The 20510-nt window shown below is 42.2% G+C and overlaps 1 protein-coding gene across 1 annotated transcript in view; it reads right to left on the bottom strand.

Moving 5' to 3' along the window:
- DAP (death associated protein) overlaps window positions 1-16861 on the bottom strand; it is a 34574-nt gene extending 17713 nt beyond the window's left edge. The window contains exons 1-2 of the mRNA XM_088528910.1: window positions 16762-16861; window positions 12617-12713 (exon numbers count right to left, since the gene is read on the bottom strand). Coding sequence (XP_088385036.1) covers window positions 12617-12713; window positions 16762-16816 — 152 coding nt within the window. The 5' untranslated portion in view covers window positions 16817-16861. The remainder of the gene's footprint in view (window positions 1-12616; window positions 12714-16761) is intronic.
- Between the last annotated feature and the right edge of the window lie 3649 nt (window positions 16862-20510).

The raw sequence follows: 20510 nt of genomic DNA, 5'->3' as shown, positions 1-20510 counted from the left end.
CCTTGAAGAGATGTACAACAGAAGTTACTGGGTAGGATTCACATGACATGATTCATTGAAGCACTTCTAGCTAAACAGAAGTCAGACAGTATTACTTCCTAATTTTTGAAAAATTCATCCTGATGGTTCTCGAGAGATTCATGCACGACTGAGAGCAAAGCTGAGGCAGCTCTCAACAGGACCTGACTTCCAACACAGCAAACAGGCTACCCCTCTGCAAGGAGGATCATTCCTTAGCACAGGGAGCACTGTCCCTCTGCCCTCCCTCCTGGGAACGGGGTTGGCAGGCCAGCTGTTCGGGTAGCCGTCTTCTGGGGAAGATAAATTGTGGTGCCACACTGGAATTGCACAGAACTTTAAGAAGCAGCAGCAACTTAACAGCTTAAGAGGGAGGATTGACAGTGGTTTCCTTGTCAAGAAGATACCCTCTGGCATTTGTGAGGAACAAGCACACAGTATGATAGGCCTTGGGGTGACAGCACTGCACTCATGACGGCGTAAGGATGCAGACATGGCAAGATTTGCAGGTACAGCTAATATCCTCAGTTTTGAAACAGAAGTCTGAATATTTCGAACCCCAGAAGGGCAGCGAGCCCAAAGGCTCATCTACTCTTCCCAGTATGCTAGCTGGTCTAACGAGAGGTATCACTTCTCCTTGCAGGCTGTACTTGGAAAGCGTTTGCACGTACGCAGCAGGGCACAGGACATACAGCTCTCTCCCTGCATGAGTCCTCAACGTGTCATGAGCCAAATGTGACTGCCCTGCAACTTTGACACACTGCAGTGTCCCCAAAAACAACACGCAGAATATCTGCTACGCTTTACTGTCATTGCTTCTCTAGTGTGCCCTTACTATATCCAGTGCACAAAAAAACCTCAACACACATACACACACACACACACACATATATATATATGAGCTTAAACGGTTGGGAATAGATGAAGATAAAAAAAAAAAAAAGAGAGACAAAAGAATGGGACTTGTGAAAAAGAGGAGTAGACAGCAGCAGCCGAGCTGGAGAGAAACGCAGCAAGGAGCACTGAGGGACAGAATACACTCTGCGGATGCTGAAGTAGCATCTCATGATGAGATATACATTTAATTAAAAGTAAACATAACCTGAAAGCCTTTCTAAAAATTTTGCCAGCACTGTTGGGCATTTTTGGCTACAGTCGTGAGGGAAGAGCTGACAAACTTACGCCATTTCTTCAGGAGAATTCTTATCATAGGTGGAACAAAGCTCAAGACAAGAAACTCGTACCAGCAATGAGATGGCTGCCCACAAAGACAGCGCTCAGTCCCGAGCGCTGTCTGAAGTCTCACCTTCCCGAGAAGGCATCCCGCTTCCTAGTTCAAAGCCAGGCTCCCAGCAGGGTTCTGGCAAGCTGCATTTCGTGCTGGGGAGAACCAAGTACATTCTGTGGCTGCCTAAGAGGTAACATCTAATTACACTAGCTTGAAGTGAGAGGAATGAACTTCCATGATTCATAAAACTGGTTCCAAGCCTGTGTCAGTTGCCAAGCGGTTCATTCGAGTCTTTGCTTTGATCAGAGAAAGTGACCTTTTTGTCCTTTTAATACCAACTGGAAAATAAGCTTGCAATTAGTTCTTTAAAGTTCAAGTGATTCTAATGAAACCTCTTATGATGGAAAGATGCAAATTAATGCTTTAGTTTTACATCTTGATAGTTTAGGGAATTCAGATTGTTCTCTGTCCCAGATACACCCACAGCATGGAAGAATATATTAACATCACCAAAAACACTGGGATAAACATTCTGTCCTGTCACCAAAACCAGCAATATTTATATTCCTGCGTTAACGAGCAAAGATTACGAAACAGAAATACAACAGTGTTCAAAGCAGTTGATGTAAAGAGTACAAAAACTTGCATTATTTCTACAAACGAGAGGTGGTTGTTATTAAAAACGTACGAGTTTCAGCTCTTTCTAAGTCAAACAACATTTAGATAAAAGAGCTGAAAATGATTTTGGCTCCAATGTATTTATCATGTTTCCCAGCACATCGGTCTGTCAGACATAACAATTAGTTTGCTTTCAAATTAAAACTGACAGTCAGTCACTTGGTGAACGGATGTGTATCAGTTCAACTAAAGCTCGTATCCTTCTTCTTTCAAAATACCTCCTTCATCAAACAAAACAACCTCTTTCTGCTGGGTGGTACTACTCCCACTGTCCCACAAATTCCTACCATGAAGAGAGCAAACCTCTAACTTACCCACAGGCAGTACACAAAATGAAAGGATTTCCCCTGCCTAAAGATGCAGACATGAAATTGCACTGAGACATTCCACTTATTTACTAGGACAGCAGCTAACAGAATGTATAAAAACAGGGTGAAAGAGAGAACTTCTCCTGCAGGAGCATGTTAAACGAGGATGAAAATACACTCCAGGGAACTGACATTTAATACAGTACCTTCCCCACTCCGCTGCCTGTCCTCAGACAGCTTCTTCACGTGTTTGGGTCCTCACTCTTCTGCAACTGAGGTCCGAGCGGCTTTGGAGAGAGTAACAATACCAAAGCACAGCTTGGACAGCTGATGTTTAGCATACCATATATTGGTGTATCTGTACACATACATACATAAATAAATACAAAAGTGTGTCTGCAGTGGCATCTAGCTATTTCTATCAGAAGTGAGGGGCACTGAAGGACAGCTGTTTTTGCCGTCCAAAGAAATTGGCAAAATTAGGCTTGAACACTTCATCATTTTAACTCAGGATCGAGACAATATTCCATCCAGCTCAGTAGCTCACCTTATCTCTGGAAAAAGGTGCTAGAAATTCATCAATAAGCAAATTAAAGAAATATGTTATTATAGGGAAAATTCTCTCTACCATATCACATGGAGTTTAGAATTTATCAAAGAAGACTCTGTGTGTGTATATATGTATAGGTGTATATGGACATATACATACACATATGTGTATATGTATGTGTACACACACACCTTACTAGATATCTATTACATTCCAGAGCTCTTGGTTGCACTGTGCAGAATCTTAGGTCAATTATGCTTCATCCAAATACTCTAATTTTTGGACAAGGCTTTTAGAAATACACTTCCAGACAAAGCAGCAGTCTGAAATTTCCAATAGGAATAAAGTACTACCTGTACTACCAACCTCAGCTGATTCCTTCTGCTCTTAGACAGAAGTTCAAATACAGCTCACAGAGCTGACCTTTTCCTTTTTAGCAAACTGGAAGTCCATCAGACTCATGTTCATACACCCCTCAGAGCACTCTTACTGGATGTAAGTTTGAGTTGAGCACCTATGGTTACTATATGCCAAGTTAATGAAGAACAAACCCAGGCAGCATAGATGGAAACCATAATTCTTCATTCACTTAATGAACTTAAGAACTGGCACAGATCTGCCCAGACCACTAGCACACTTAAACATGTGATGCAGAAATGTACATTATAAATAAGTTGTGGAACAAAGCACTGGATTCTGCTTCTTACAGGTCCGTTCTATAGTGTAAGCTGCAAGAACACATTTCTGTACCTTAATGGCAATATCCTTGCAACAGGGAGAAAAGGCCATACATGCAAAAGCAGGTACAAAGAGAAGAGGAGCAGTTCCAAGCTATCAGCTCTTCCCTTGGACCTACTCTAAGAACGTTAACAGTAATCTGCTATAGGTTCCTTTACGGACGGCCTTGCCAGGTTCCTCCCAGTACCTCATCTCAGCCAGGCTGAGCTGAAGACACCTTGTTGAGCCCAGGACGTGCCCTACTCCCAAGGAATTTGTTGGCACATGACTCATGGCAGGGGACACTGCAGATCATGGCTGTGGGTAACATCTACCATGGCCCTTGGTAGACAGTTGTCTACAATTTCTTTTCCATTAGCACAGAGGCAGAAGCCAGCAGGCTCTCCCGACTGGTTTTCTCAGAACAGAGCATGGGTGCTGCTTTTGCTTCCTACAAGGAGACCACAAATTAACACAGTAGTTGCCATTTCTAGCTCAGGCTTATGTAAACAAACTTATTTAGCTCCAAAAACACTAAGAAAAGTAAGTCATCCTTAACACACACCCCTTGTCTGCCCCCACACACATGCACACAAATTCCTGCTGCTTTTCTCAGGGTGATATCACAGGTCAGAGCTGGAGGGGGAGCAAAATCACCTGTAACTCCTAATACACTGGGACACTGGGAGCAGGTCCCTAACAGGCTTTTAGATTACACACAGGGCTTTCAGATTGCACACAGAGTTCAAACTCAATGTCAATAATTTCAGATAAATTCTTCCCTGCTGTTGGAAACGAGGGAAGGAGACTTATTTGTATTCCCAGCTGCAGCCTAAGCGTGAGCAATTTTATTTGTTAACCAACACAAGGCAGCCTTAGCCCATGACCAGGGCTCTAAGGTGAAGCTTGCAGCAGAAGCAGAGCCCGACTCCATCTCCTCTTCATTAAGTAGTTTATTTATCACATAACTCAGTGGCTAGGTTCTCTAAAAGTGCTTACCTCTCCCTGCCCCCAAAGGCTGCTGCAAATGCGATTTGGAAACATCACCACACGGCACCTGTTGATTCCACCAGCTTCTTTTGCTAGCACACTAAGATATTCCAGCAGGGGAGACCAGCTGGACTTGTGCTCACTGAAACAACTCTTTCTGGCCATCTTGCCACTCATCTGCAGAGGGCACGGCATTTTTAGTTCGTTTTATTAGTTGCTGCAATTTAAAGTCAGCTCGTAGTTTCCATCCTGATTAGTTTGAATGTGAGGTTCTTGCTAGCATTTTTTGTTTTTAGTAAGGGTACATTTGTTGGATCTTAATGAAGCAGCTGAATTTAATAACATACAATCCCCCCTAAAAAGGTTTCTATTTAGGAGAATAACCACGAAGCTATTTTCCCCCCAAAACCACGTAAAGCCTGGGATACCCACACAGGCTAACAAGCTCACTTCATGCCTGCTCTGCCGGGTTTACCTTTACAACATGGTTTGCAGCAGCTGCTGGTAACAGCAATAAAAATGTTTTACCTCCCCAACTGTTAAGTTCTGGGCATGATTAAGAGAGCAGCAGATCAAATAAAAGCCAAAGCAACTGAGGATCTTAAAGCTGCTAATATTCTACCCTTGCAGGAAGGCCGGGACTTGGGGAGACCTGAGGTCTGAGGAGAAGAGATTCTTCCTCAGGTCAGGCCTACCAAGCAACTTCAACTCAGGTTCATACCTTGAAGCTGGTGGTCTCAGTCTTGCTTCCAGAACACAGAACCATTCACATTACAAACAATGATTTTCAGCACCCATCAACCCTACTGTCTCAAGGGACAGAAGGTTAAATAACTTCAGAAGAATTTTCCTGCCTCAGAAGGTGCTTCTATTACTCTAGTAGACCACAATTTACTGTGCAAGACTGTGGAAAAGGTATTTCTGGTCCAATAATGTACTGGTGACAGACATCAGTTCTGACAGAGTGGATTCAGTTCATGGTGATGAGCAAGGAAGTCAATATTTATATTGTCAATACTGCTTCTACCTAACGTGAATTCTTCCAAGACAGTCTCCAGAAAATGGCATCATTGCCAAATCTCTTCAAGATGCCTAGTGGCAGATGGACCACTAGTGGCAATTATATCCCACGTGAAAATTATCATTGCAGGAGCACAGGGGTGAAGAAGAGCTCATGACTGAATAGGAAAAGGCAGGTACCAAACACTGAATTACAGCAACTGCATGAAGATTTTTCAAGGCTTCTTCCCATACAATATTTCTTCTCTTCCTTCTAACAGTTTACTTTAGGGGAAGTGAAAGAATAAGTGAAAGATGTACAGAAACAAATTAAAATTTGAGCTCAAAACCATCTGTGCCTTGATAGCTATCCGAAGATTGGCTAGTCTCACAGTAGCATTTATTTCTAGAGGCTAACTGTTAGTTAGATGATCGCATTGTCGCTTAGAGTTTTTCATCTTTATTTATCAGGTTGTTTTCCAAATCTTAAATTGCAAAAAAAGTTAGATTCGTAGCAATTTTTTTCCCAGAACACTCCTACATTTCCTTTCCATATTTCAAAAGCCAAAACTTTCCCTTTTCTTCCTCTTTTGGCCAAATCGAATTTGGCAGATGTTAAATCATCCAGCACAATTCACATCTCTCTTCATCTTAAGAAAGAAGAAATCAAACTGAATAGGCATAAATCAAGACTCTTCTCCATTTGCTTTAGCAAATGTTTCCATTCTTTTCCATTATCTACTAGAAAAGCTCATTCCATATTTACGCTCATGATTACAATCTGAAGAAAGAGGAAAGAATTAATCATATCCAATTTATGCTATAGGTAAAAGATAACAGATGTAAAACAAAAGAAAATCTAGGAGAGTTAGGCTGCTAGTACATGCACTGCTATGCCAAACACCAGGAAGGACTGAGAAAAAAAAAAAAAAGACCTTTTATATTGTTCCTCATGAAAGAAAACTCCACTGCACCCAATTCAGAGAGCACATCTTGCAATTTTTTTCTTCAAGACATTCTCCAAAGCTAGGAGAGATTTTACGAGCAACTGTAAACAGTATCTGGGTCATGTTTGAGAGATTAGCTTTATATTTTCTCGAGCCTTTTGGCCAAGGTATCTTGTGTTGTTAAAGATAACAAAAACATCATGTGCAACAGATGTAAACCCAGAATAACACTGCATTTGAGTTGTTCCCGCATTTGGTACAGAGCCTACAGATAAGCCACAGGCACAAAGACCAGATCCTCATCTAGTTGATAACTGAGGCAGGCCTGCAGCTACCAGCAGAGCATCTAGCCCCCAAATCCAAACTGGTTTAAAGAAACAAGCAGTTTGGTAATTTAAAATCTTTCATTTTCTCCCCCTTTTGGGAGAAAGAGTCTGCATTAATTTGGCTCAATTCCTCCTCTCAGTAAGAAATTACTAAGTCAATCACCAAAATGATGGATCAGTTCTGTAAAAAGTGCACTTCCATTACAAGTGTGCAGTTCCTAGACACCACCTTCATTTATTTTTTAATTAAAATGTGAGAGCAGTAATTCCTAACTATCAGACAGGCTAAGCTGTTAATAAGCCCTCACAAAAGGGGAAACCTATATATGAAAGTCTCTCAAAACCAGAGAATCAGAGCTCTTTCTAGAGGATTTTTTTTTTTTTTAGAAACATATAAAGGGAAGATGACAACTGTTAGTCATTAATACAGAAATAATTTCAGAGGTAAGGCACAGTTATGATATATGAACATAAAGACTGGGAACAATGTGGCATGAAGGGAGGGAAATGCTTCAAAGGGCCACAACAGAAATAAATAATACATTACCATCAGGACTTAAGAGTTTTTTAACTTTGCTTGCTTACAAGATATAGAGGAAAAATGTGGTATTAATTTCAAGGCCATTCGGAGGACATCAAAACCACCCTCATGCAGGGAAGGAACCACAACAGCCAGAGTTATCAGCCAGAACAAGTATGTTTGGAGGAAGCAGCAGAACACAAACCCTGCTCCTTAGAAGTTCTTGAGATTCTGACATTATTTTCCCCCTTGTAAACCAAAACAATAACATAATCTTCAAACACACCAGCAGAAACAGAATTGTGTAACATCTGGAAAAGGAAATCATTTCGACAACACAGTCTTCAAAACAGTAAATAAGACAACTACATTTCTTTTAGCCAAATGCCTTCTGATGAGTCCCACATGGAAGAATTTTAAAACTTTTATTAGTACCAGGATAAAAAGCACCCACACAGTGTTACATATATTTTTCCTGTGCAGCCATGAGTTAGCGTGATAGCAGAAATAAAAGAACCACCCTAAAGCGTAAAACCACTCAATTCAGTTTACTGAAATTTCACTTCATCAGCTCCAACACAGAAGCAGCATTTTGCTGAAGGCGGCGAACGGCCAGTTGATTCATTAGTGCAACACAACATCTCAAGTCCTTCAGGACATGCTTAGGTCAGCAGTATGTACAGTGCACGTGTGTGTACACACATACACACAAAAGATCCATCAATGGTGGCCTCATAGCAAGATACATTTTTCCTTTGAGCAGAAATCACATGTGTTTGTTGTAGTGAGAGGCATGTATGCAAGATACTCTTGATCATCCCCTCAACAATCAAATAAAAAACAACAATTTATCAAGGTATGTTCTAAATATTAATGTGAAGTTACAATCTCAGAACAGTGACTGTCAGTACTACAGAACATCCATTGTCTATGTCTAAGAACTATGAGGATGAATATTCTGCCTCACTGAGTTATTTTTGAATACTTCAGTTGTTCCAAATGCACCTAAATCTTAAGGGAGATACCTCACCTTAAGCTATTCTACATATAAATCTTAACAGAGACACTACAACTTAAGCTATTCCAGCAAAACAGCCCAGCGCTTCCACTACAACCTCTGGAATGTTGTGTTTCTAACCACTAGTATTTTGTATGTTGAAGAAGGCAAGAAAAGTTTAGTTCTATGTGAGAAGATGGATGCAAGAGGAGGTAGCATCTTGTAAGTGAGAACATATTTAACAAGATGTTCTGTATTGGAATTAAAAAAAAAAGAAAAGAAAATATAGGAGATGTAGAAGAAGACATAGAAGACCTAGAAGCTAATGGGCTTGGGGAGTCGTATTTACATTATGTTTTTCTCTCCGTATTATTCCTGAATACAGGAATATATGGGATGAAGATATCTGTGCCAGCTTAAAGCAGTGTTGAAGTAGAGGTTTTCCATGAACGTTACAAAGCACAAAAATCTCCAAACCCCAATGCATAATCAGACGGTGTTCCTGACACAGCTAAGTCCAAATCTCCCTTATTCGATTACTCAGTGACTCTCGGAGCTCTTCCTAAAGCTCAGGGTATGAATTTTTGCACTAGACAAAGCTGCCAAAGAACCATGTGCTACTAGCTCATTTGGAGAAAACCCAAACAAAACAACTGCTAGAAGTCAAAGCACCATGAGCTACAGGTGCATAGGGGATGTGAAAAAAAGACTACATGTTCCACGGGGAATCTGTTTTAACAGCTAGTGTCTTCCTCTTCCTTGATAATTTAGTCTGCCTTGCCTGAATCCAGCACTATACTCCCAAGGAATTTAATATTAAATAAACTGATAAACTTACGTGTTATCAGTTTTTGTTACCTGTGACTGGGCCAAACAGGAAGGAATTTTCCTCCTTTCCCACTCCCAGGATTTGGGTGCTAGAAGCAGGCAATAGAGATAATCAGAGACAACACTGAAAACATTTGTTAAATTATTGCCAGAGTTTTATTTAGTCTGTTGTAGCTGTCGATAGAGCTGTTCCATTGCAGCAAAAGTGTTTGATGCAAAGGCATTCCCTGTAGTAGGCTTGCTGTCCTTTGATTTTATTTTAACTGTTAAATGATTGGAGCTTGGTGAGGGGCATCCTGTTAAATAAACAGCAAATTGTAACAAAAAACACTTAGGCAGCATTCCTGTAAGGCTTAATTCCGAGGCATTTGGGTTTCCCTGAGCCTTAGAGTGTTTGTACCATGAGCCTGAGTCCGCCCCTGCTTTCACTCCTGGTTTGCTTCGGTTCTTGCAGTGCACAACCAAAGTTGTACTTTGACTGTAGGTTGTTCGTTTATTTGCCCTATTGATCTCCAAGTAGTCAAGTTTTCTCAAAGAGTTTGAGAGACGATTAAATACAAGGCTAGCTCTGTGACCTTAATTATAAGGAGAGCAGCGGCCTGCTTAATTTAGTAGGCCAGACTTGGGGACTGAATCGCACACTTCTGCAGCCCCTGCATTTTGGGCATTCCTTGCTGTTTTCTGGCAGCAGACAGGAAAAGCCCTTTTTCATAGTCCAGACTCGGTACCTATCGGCTGCAGCAGCATTATGTCAGAAATGGGGAGGAGAAGGAGCACAAGCTCATCAATGAGGTAGTCCAGGGGGTGTGCCTGTGCTAGTGACTCTTCAAATTCCAAATTTTACCCTGGGAAAATTACAAATATAGAACACTATATTTAAGCAAGAAAACTTTACAATACTGAATGTCACTGCTTCCCAAAGCCTGCTCTAGGGCCTTCTTTATGAAAAGAAACACAACACTCCGCTGTCTTTGGAAACCACACATGTTTTTTTAGTTCACTTAAAGCAAATGGTACCAACTCTTCTGTTCTTTCACTGAGCTCTTCTCCACCTAAATGGTTGGGTATGATTATGCAATATTATATCAGAAATCTACAATTATTCCCATTACTACTCAAGGCTGAAAATCACCTTGTAGAAAAGGTTAAAAATTAGTATAGAATTAGTATAAAATCATCTTACCACTTACTGTTTTAAGGGATGGCAAACCACTATTATGACAAGTTACCCCTACCATTTCAGGGTAGGTTATCATAACAATTTTATTTTAAGAACAAGGATTGATTAAAATACTTTGCAGAGTAAGTCATGGAGACTGGATTCCAAGTTTCTGAACAACTATAAAAAAGAAATGGCAAAGAAGATCCTTCCGGTGAATGTTACTTTAAAATAAAGTATATCTTTTTTTAAGATATAGATACATATATATATATATATATATATACACATACACACACACACATATATATATATCCTTCAAAGATCTGTATCATCATCAGCTTTGTTTGCCTTAAGACTAGAAATACTGACCCAATGACCTGGTTTCCAAGCATCCTGGAAAAACAATGCCAACTGCTTCCAAAGCCACATGCATTTTACAAAGAAAAGCAGAAAAAGCTTTCCTGCTGAGCTGCTATTTAATTGCCATATTGAAGCAGGGTCTTAGACAGACCTGAAACCTTTCCCAGAGAACTCCAGGAGAGCCTGGAAACTTCTGCCACAATTCACTGCCAATTCCAAATTTTGCCATCACTAATCTATCCTCAACTAAGCCTATAATGAGAATAAAATAGCCACTAGGTCATCCCACCCTCTCTCTTATTATACAGAAACTATTCTTCCCTGCTTCATTATTTCCTCTTAAGACACTATCAACTGCCAATATCACCTGACAAGAATTCCCTGAACAGTATGTTTGCTTTCTTTGACTTTGAATGTAACATGGAGTAGAGATTGCATCATATCAAGAACATTACCTTAAAAAGACTGTTTTTAAATAGCCAAGATTAAAAATGTAAAAGTAGAAAGTTAAAAAACAGATGTCCCCTCATCTGCTTAGTGAAGGGACATAAAACAACAGCAGGCAGTGACCGGAAAGTACGTTGATACTGCAGGAACCAGAACGCATGGCTAGTGGCCTCTTTTCCATCTCCTGATAAACACATGGAAACCTTTCCCTGTGGGCATCAGAAACACTGTTTATCACAGATCAATCACCTGGAGCAGAGGCATGGAAACTGAGGGACCCCATCTTCCACCATGAAGGTAGCTGATAACCTGCAAACATCTAATTTAAGGGTGACAAGCAACAAACACTTCATATACCATGTCCCATGGAGTTCACTCAAAGCTATGGATGGGTAAACAGTCTCTTGCTCACATCTACAGCTCCTCAGGCAACAGCTGCAAAAGTACAGTATATAGGCATATATATACACACATATATATGTATTAAAAGCATAAACTAGTTACGGGATGCAATTCCTTACTTTGGTCAAAACTTGACTCCACTACAAACTCTGTTCCAAATTAGGTTCCACTGAACAGAAATAGAAGATGACCAAATTGGTTGCAGAAAAAAAGGCATAAAGTTCAGTTTTCCGGCCTTTCCTCTGGATATATGAATTGTAACTATGTTTTCTTTCTCATAGATGTGTTACTTTTCTCTCCTGTTTAGGTTGTGATTTATTTATTAAAGGTTCTTAGTTTATTTCTATTCACACAGCCATTTCACAATGCCAACTTCTTACCATTGTTTCGAATCCAAAATAAGCATCACCCAAGTCAGTGTACACAGAAAAGCACAAAAACAGCTCTTTAGTCTTGTAGGTTGTTTTGTTTTGTTTTGCCTTGAGCTAACAGTAATGGCAAAACAATGCAGTACGCCAGGGCAGAAAGATTTTAGGTAAATATAGTCTTGACTACAAAGAAAACAGCTAGTCAAGGAAAGCAGCACAAAACCCGTGGCTTCTGTATGAAGAGAAACACGTTACATTCCGTTGAACTTCCCTGCTTTCATTTCCCTACACTTAGTATTCAGCAGTTTTAAGCAGAACAGCAGCAAGGTAGGGAACAACCGTCTGTCTCGGCACTCTCCTCCACTAAAACTGGTGATTTCCTACCTAAAATAAAGGGGGTTGTATTAATAGCATGTATTTTCACTTGTCTTTTCATGATATATTGCCAAATAGGTCAACAGGAAAAGGGTATGTGCCATGCAGAAGAAGAAATCAACTAGCACACAACAAGACAAACTGACATGTAAATGAACAGCATAATGTTTGTGCCCAAGCATGCATGGTCTTTATAGCTCTCTACAACCTGAAGTGACATGTAAAAATTCCTGAATCCCCCAATTCTCTTGAAGGAACATATAACTTGCTTAAATGACATTTATCATACAAAACCAACTGTATTTTGGCTTGATACCTGCAAGGAAAACAACTTAGCAATAACAGTCAAGGTGATGGAAATTAGCTATAACATATCCACCAAATCAGAATGCTCACCTGCTGGTTTCCCAGTCTTGGTCATCCTTATCTTTTTCTTCTTTGGCCTCAGAATTGTGGGGGTGTTTCTGCACAATCCGCATCCCACCAGCTTTCACTACAGCAAAAATAGAAAAACAAAAAATAACCAAAAACCCCCAAAACGCTTAAATCAAAATCAGTGTAACTGTAGTAGTAGTAGGGAGAACCTCAGAAGTTTTAAGGATGACCTCCTTTCCCTCCCCCCAGTTTTTGCAGACTAGTTTACTAATCATATTTTTGAAAATTGGTCAAAACTGTTTTAAAGTGGCAAACCTGACCATGTCTCCCATTCGCAGACACTTCATGTCATCTCAGCACTAGTGGCTCATTTTACCACTTGCTTCCAATACTACTTTAAAATATTTAACTCTGATATAACTCGCACCCCTATTAACTTGTTGCAATCAGAAGGAAAAGAAGGTTGTGGTTTGCATAATACCGTGCAAAAGGCCACAAACTGCTATGTTATATACTCCTATAACACAGGAAGGGCTAAAAAATTTCACTTTCATAATTTGAAGTTAAAATGTAGAGCAATAACAACAATACTATTGATGAAGAAAAGTGCTTCATGAATAGCGTAATGAAAAGCAACCTTCAGGAAAACTCTTATTTGCACTGCACTACTTTTTATTTTGCAAAATATAAGCATTTATCACATTTCAAATCCTTGACAGGATTTAGACACGATACACACAGGAAAGCATCCCTTTGAAACATGAAGTGAGAAGTGAAAGCAAATCCACTGAATTCCTTGCTTAAGCCCCACTGTGTGGAGCAAGGCAAGAGCTACGCCCAGACTCTAAATTCGCGGCAACTAAGCAGAGATCTGCAGGCAGACTGCTCTTGATCTGCTTTCACTTTTAGTATGTTTGACTCCTGCTTGCTTTTACCCCTGCTATAGGTGATCACAGCAGAGCACGGACGTGAGATGAGAGCACCTCCCTCACGAACTGCATAAGCTCCAGCCCAAGTGGCAGCAAGCCATGACAGCAGGAATGAGTTTATTTAAGATACCTAAGACACATGGCTTTGTGTTTCACACCGCTCCATATGCGCATATCGATCATTTTTGGAAAATCTTTCCAGTATAAAACCTACAATACTTAAAAAGTGAGCTGTGTTGCACATGGGACAGGAAAAGTCAGAAAGCTTAAATCACAAAGAAATACAGTTTTCACTTACAGTTCCCCAAAAATCTTTCGTTTTGGAAAACTCTCGTTCTAAAAACTTAGTTTAACTTAGTTAATCAAAGTGATTAATGTGCCCCTGAGCCTTGCCAACCAAACCGAAAAGACTGCAGATCTACAGCAGGAATTTCTACTTAATCCACTGTCTGATGAGACAGCATGAACCTGCAAAAACAAATCCTTATATCCTTACTCACAGGAGCTGTTTTTACTCCCTTCACCTTCATTAGTTTTATTTATGTTAATTTACAAATTCAGTATCATTGCACAACCAGTTCACATTGCTTCCAATACAGATTACATTTTGTGGAAGGTGCTGGCTTGCAAGGAGCACTTCTGGACAACATTCACATACTTCCATGCTGAAGCTCTTCACCACCTGAGAGAAAACCAAAGAGTACCCACCCATTTAGCACCAACCCTATGGATCTAAAAATCCCTCTCACATTATGTATCATCAGGCTTCTCCTTTGTATGGCCAACAAAACCATCCTGCCGAGATTTAAGGATTTTTTTCTGTATTTAAAATTAATGATAAAAAAACAGACAACAAAATGACATAGTAGCAGTGACCAATGCTGTAAACATTATAATCATAGATATTAGTGGAAAAATCGGACATCTACTACCATAGTAGATATTACATAGCCAGAAAAAAGTACACTGGCACTGAACTGAGCAACCTGTAGTATCCCAGGGATACTGTGCATATCTGGGAAATCAAAAGGCACATCCAGCAAACAACAATTTAGATCTCTCAGAAATTCTGTACAGCTGAGGTACATCTCTGCAACCTATGCCCTTACAAAGCTATACCCAACCTAGCTTAAGGAGAGCAACATGCATCCTTGCACACCCATCATCCGGAGGCTCAGGAATCCGAAGCACCGAGTACCTGCAGAAATATCCCCCCTCCACAAGCGCTCGGACCTGAGCTCTGTCCAGCTGCTGGCAGGCAACCTCGTGGCCTGAGGCAGCACTTTCTGGGCAACCTTAAAGTGCAAATGAAATAATTTGCTGTTCGCAGCGACTAGGTGGGAACCTTCAAAAAGCAACAGTAAAACTCAGATCTTAAGCACTCCCCACTTTTCTTTTGAGCATAGTACTAAATATTAACACAAAATTTACTTCTTCTCAACCACATAATAACACCTTCCATTATTTTGTTAAGATGCATGCAAGTCCAAGACTGGGGGAACCTCAAAATATGTCATTCTATATGCTTAAGCCACCATACATCATACACCTTCCCCCCCCCCAGCATAATCTTGGCTCAGAGCTGAGTTTTTTAATGATAAAAGGGTGCAAAAATATTTCCATGATTCTTTTGCAAAGCTTCACAGATACTGTTAACACAACCACCTTTGTTTATGCATTCACTGTATCTACTGGAAGAAACGAGTATCTAAAAACACAGTTTTAGGGGCCCCTAGAGCGACTGCAAGTTGTACAGATCTACTCAGCTATGTGTTATAAAGGCATCGATCTAACCGACAGACGGATATTTAAAAGGGCCACAACTTCAGCCCTATTAAGTTTCAGCAAGGAGTTCAAACACACTTCAGGTACCCTGTTACCAGCCTGAGGTCTTGAAGTTTCTTTCCACTTCAATATCCCTTCACTTTTCAAGTGTTTTTCTGGTCTTTTTCTCTGTGAAAGATCAATGCACAGGTGAAGATAATGGACAGCATGCTGTTACTAAGGTCAGGACTAACGGTGCATATGAAAAACAACGGAATTTTTCAGTTCTGATTTATTTTAGATAATCTAAGTTTTCCCTGTACTTCTATGTTTGCAGTTCATACTCAGTGAAATTATACACGTCCTCATCACAGGTATACATAACTTGTTTTTTTTTGATTTTTTTTTTTTTAAAAAAACTCCTGAATTTCCTTTTATTAAAGCTCACTTGCAAACTGCCACACAGTTTTACATTATTACTATCCGAGGATCAAGAGTGGCTTGGAATAGAGGATTAAACCCAAGCTCTGGCCTCCAAACTTAGACTGCCGTTAGTCATCGCTTCTCGTGGTGACTCAACGTGCCGCAGAGCCGCTCTCCTCGGCCACTACCATCCTCTTCCCAAAACAACTCGAGGACACTGCCAGGCATTTGCCCAGACAGTTCCCTTCTGCATCGGATTTACTGTCAGATCCTCATGATGCGCACGCACAGCTCAACAAGCTCGTCCACCCACCTGGGGCTTCGTGTCTTAAAAAGAGGGGGAAAGAAAAGTGAAATGTCCTGACAACATGGAAAACTTGCACTCGCATTATGATTTTGTGCTGTGCGTTACTTGTTCCTAACATATTTGCTAAACTGATCCAATATGTCAGCAACTTCTTTGCAGGAAAACTGGCAGCCGCTGGGGCCTCCAGAGGAGCCGCGTTGAAGGGCTGCGGTGCTCGGAAAGGCACCTGGGCCCGGTCCAGGTGCCAGCTCACACCAGTCACGGGCCAGCACAGGAAAAGGGACCGCGGGTCGGGCCCCGGGGCCACCGCGCCAGTTAGCGACAGGACAGCCCTGCGCAGCCCACCGGGCAGCTTCAGCGCGACTGTGGCAGCGAAAAGCAGAACTGAAGGAGGGTCCAAAAGTCTCTTTCAGAGTCTCTGCTGCACAAAACTAGTTACTAAACCTCTCCCATTTCAAACTAGCCTCCGCGGTAAATTACGAGCCTCGGCGTTTCTTGGCGGACACCTGAGGGAGCCGCTCCCCGAGGGAGGCGGCGGGCGGGAGGCAGGGGCTCCCTCCCGGCAGCGCAGCGGGACGGGACGGGACGGGACGGGACGGGACGAGGCGACCGCCCCGCGCCGGGGCCGCTTCCCCGGGCCGCGGAGCGAGGCACAGGCCGCCCCGGGCCCGCCGCCCCTTTCCCTCGCTCGCTGCCTCCCTCCCTCCTTCCCGCCCTCCCTCCGGCCGGCGCGGCGGCAGTACCGGCAGGCGGGTGCCCGGCGCGCGTCTCCGCTTTCTCTTTGGGCGGCGAGGACATGTCCGCGCGCCCCGCCGTGCTCTGCGGGACAGACGGAGCCGCGCACCCCTGAGCGAGCCCGACCCGGCCTCCCCGCTGCGCAAGGGGCCGGTGCCGCCCCGGCCCACGGCCCACGGCCCACGCCCCGGCCCGCCCTGCCAACGTGGCCGCCCGCCGCGACGCGCCCGCCCGCCCGTGACGCGCGGCGGGGCGGGCAGTGGCGCCGCCGCCATTGCCGCGCCGGGCCCCTCCCCCCGAGCAACGCGAATTCCTGTTATTTAATGCTTGTTTTCCATTATTTTACGTTCCGTTTTGCTTCCCGCTGGCGGCAGGCAGCTGCTAAGAACCGCGCTTGGGCGGCGCGTGCCGTTTCCCGGCGGCCGATGGGCGTTTTTCGCCCCGAGGAAGCGGCACGTTTGGCGTGGCCCTGTGGGCGTCGAGGAGCCCTCCTCGCTGGCGGGTCGGGACGCTGCGCCAGCCCGCGGCCCCGCGCGCGGCTCCTCGCCTCGCGCCTCGAAACGAGCTGGTCCGGGCCGCTCCAAGGAAATCTCCCCCTGCTTTGTTAGGCGATGGAAAACACGTGGGAACGGGTTAAGCACAATGTCTCCAACCACAGGAGAAAGCGCAGTCCCCACGTGCTACCCCGCCTTGTGTTTACAGTTTGACCCAGGTGTCCAAAATGGTTGCCCAAGGGCCTGACAGTTGAACCCCGGCAAAGCTCTGCGTGTGGGGGAGGTTGTGAAGAAATGACCACAGCGGTGCTGTGCGGTGCCACCTGCTCCGGTTACTTGCTCTCAGCCTTGGTCACAGGCATGAAACTGCCATTGTAAAAATATACACAAAAATATGACGGATAAATATGTACCTCACTGGCAGCGGATCAAAATGTAATCACCTTATGGCATCCTTAACGGATTTCATGGGCACGTGGTGGGAAGGTGCTGTAAACAGGTTCTTACACTTTGCAGTTTCAGTTTCCTACATGTGAAGGAGGTGCTTTAGAGTCCCAGCTTGAATTTTCAGCTCTGGCACCTTCTGCATAACCTAAAACAACTTACTCCAGTTCACTGTCCAGGCTCTGCTAAGATTCTTTCAGATTATATTTTTTTTGTGAGATAGGTTTATCTCTTAAATGGAGATTACAGATCTTCCTCCTCTATTTTCCTCTTGATTTGAATTGGAGGCTTCTATTTTCAGCCACTCGTGGTTTTCTGAAGTAAGTGTCATCTGGAATTCTCAGTGTTGGTTACCTCCATCAGTATAAGTATTCGCTGTTACTGCATTTTTTAAAAAATTAAAATAGTGACTTATAAAACAGAAATTAGAGAAAATATGACATTAAAAACAGCTTAATTAATATTTTTTTCTCCAAGAATCACAAATACCTTCATACCTCAGCTCAGGGATTGGATGTTTAGAGGCCCATGTGAGATCAAGTTGCATTAAAGTTGTGCTTTTATTCTTGTGAGAGCTGGCCAAATTTTATAACGCTATGTGAATTTAATGTCATCCTTAGTGAAAGTGCTGTACAGGTTTATTGTGGCTTCACTGCTAAATATGACATATGTCCTACTGTGTTTCAGAAATACATGACTTAGGGTATTTCCTGCAAATGCCACTAAATGTCAGAATTCAAAGTGGGGATCCCTTGTCAAATAATTTAAATGCGGAATGAGCAAAAACTGATCAGAAGAGTGATGAAAACAGGAGTCACCAAGGTGCTGGAGTACTTGGTGGACAAGGAGAAAGGACACAGAGTTGGTTAAGAGGCATCTGAGAGATTGAATGAAGAATTGGGGGAGTGAGTACCACGGTAGGAGATAAGAAATATCAATCATCAAGCCACAAAGTGGAGAGCAGCCCTTGTTGGATAGGAACGAGGCTGGGATGAAGGTGGATCAAGCAGGAGAATACGCGTAAAGGACAAGGCTTGTGAAAGAGAGAGGCAAGGTGCTCTGCTGCCTTCCAGAGCTGGGGGATTCGTAAATCTCACTCTGCTTGTCAGGATGGATAATTACGCATCTCCTCGAGCGGCAGGGGCCTGCGCAAACGTCATGTTTCTGTCCTTGCCAAAGAGTTATGTGGGTGTCAGTATATTACTGTACGATAGAATTCTGTTTTTCAGTTATTCATTCCATTACTGGTTTTAAAATGCTGCAAGAGGCTAAAAAAGAGACAAAAAATCTCAAAAAAGCAAATATTTTAGAAATAAAGATTTGTAAAAAAAATTTGTAAAATAATGCTCAATGAGTAAATACTATAAAGGTTGCCTGTGTCATGATTCTCTGAAATTCCACTTTTTTTTTTTTTTTTTTTTTTTTATGAAACTGCATTACATGCTTGTTTCCTTTGCAGATCTGAGGCAGCATGCATTCCTTGTTCTGGAGGCTTAGCCATAATATTAGCACAAGTGCCTTTCTTGACTGCGTACGTGTACAAGGAATGCAGAGGCAGATGATAGACATTAAAATGAGTTGTCAGTCACTGTGTCATTTCCAGCGTTCCTGCTATTTCTACCGGCGATGCTGGAGCGACAGCAACTGTGGGAAGTTTCAGAGGAAAAAAAAAGAAACAGAACTTTTGCACCAGTTGGCAGATAAGTAGCTTGCTCTGCCAAGTCAGCCACACCTGGTGCTGACACCGATTTCTCAGAGATGTGCAATTTTTCTACCAAAGACAGGTCTCTGCTGGAGCGCTGGCAAATGACTGCGAGACAAAACGGGACGCAGAAGCACTGTGAGGGAATAGTATCTAAATCAGACTCCCTAGAAGTTTTCTATTTCACGTTTTAGCTTGTTATGAAGACCTGTGGATATTTTAGAATGAGAGTATCTTTCTGAAAGATCCTTCTTCCAATAGTTAACAAGTAAGAGCTCAGAACAGACATCCAGGGCACCTAGGACATTATCCAGCCCAACCCGGAAAGAAGATTGTCCAAATACTAGTAGTTCTAGCTAAAATAGCAAGTAGCAGCAATAACCTGCTTTTGTGGGGATGGTGAAGGAACAAAAAAAACCAAACAAAAATAAAACACAGCTTTCCAGGTTTCATCCCACATTAAAAAAAAGGCAAAAGCTCTGCAGAGATCTTAAATGCTAGGTTAAAAAAAAAGTTAAGAGATTAGATAGGAAAGTATTTTTGCATAAGTGTACATAAGTATTTTCAGTTGCAGTTGGCCCTTTCACTTCTGACAATAATACTAGGTTCCTATTTTTGTACTTTGTATTTTTGTGCCTTTTAGTTTAAAGTGAGTTCATTAAGCAGTCTATTTTAAAAATTTGCAAGTCTGTTGAACTATGATTAGGACCATTTCTGTCTCTTTTGAAAACACTCCACAGTACTTAACAGATGGCTACAATTTTTCGAGGCTTTCAGTTGAAGCCTGAGCAGAGCTCTGCACTCTTCCTGGAAATATTCAAGCACACAGAAAAGCCCTTTCGGGATTCAAGTCAGGAGGACATTTAGGTAATACAGTCCAGGGTCACTCAGTACGTGAAAGGCAGCTGAACACTTGGCTGTAAACCTCTCAATTTCAGTCATAATCAGAAGCGCACACAAACATATGTATGTTGTAAATCCTCAACAGTGTGATAAATTGCTTTGTATTTAGCTATAGGGGTGACTAGACTCTTTCAGTGAATAGTTTTTTGCCAAGTTTTTGTGTGTGTATGGTCAAGCAACTATTTTCACCTGAAAATAGTTGTTTGGAAAGTTG

The sequence above is a fragment of the Tinamus guttatus genome, unplaced genomic scaffold (genome assembly GCF_059628265.1).
Source record: "Tinamus guttatus ecotype Peru unplaced genomic scaffold, ASM5962826v1 Tinamus_guttatus_pri_ptg000315l, whole genome shotgun sequence".
NCBI lineage: Eukaryota > Metazoa > Chordata > Aves > Tinamiformes > Tinamidae > Tinamus > Tinamus guttatus.
Note: the sequence above shows the minus strand (reverse complement) of the source record. Positions and strands in the feature narration are given on the sequence as shown.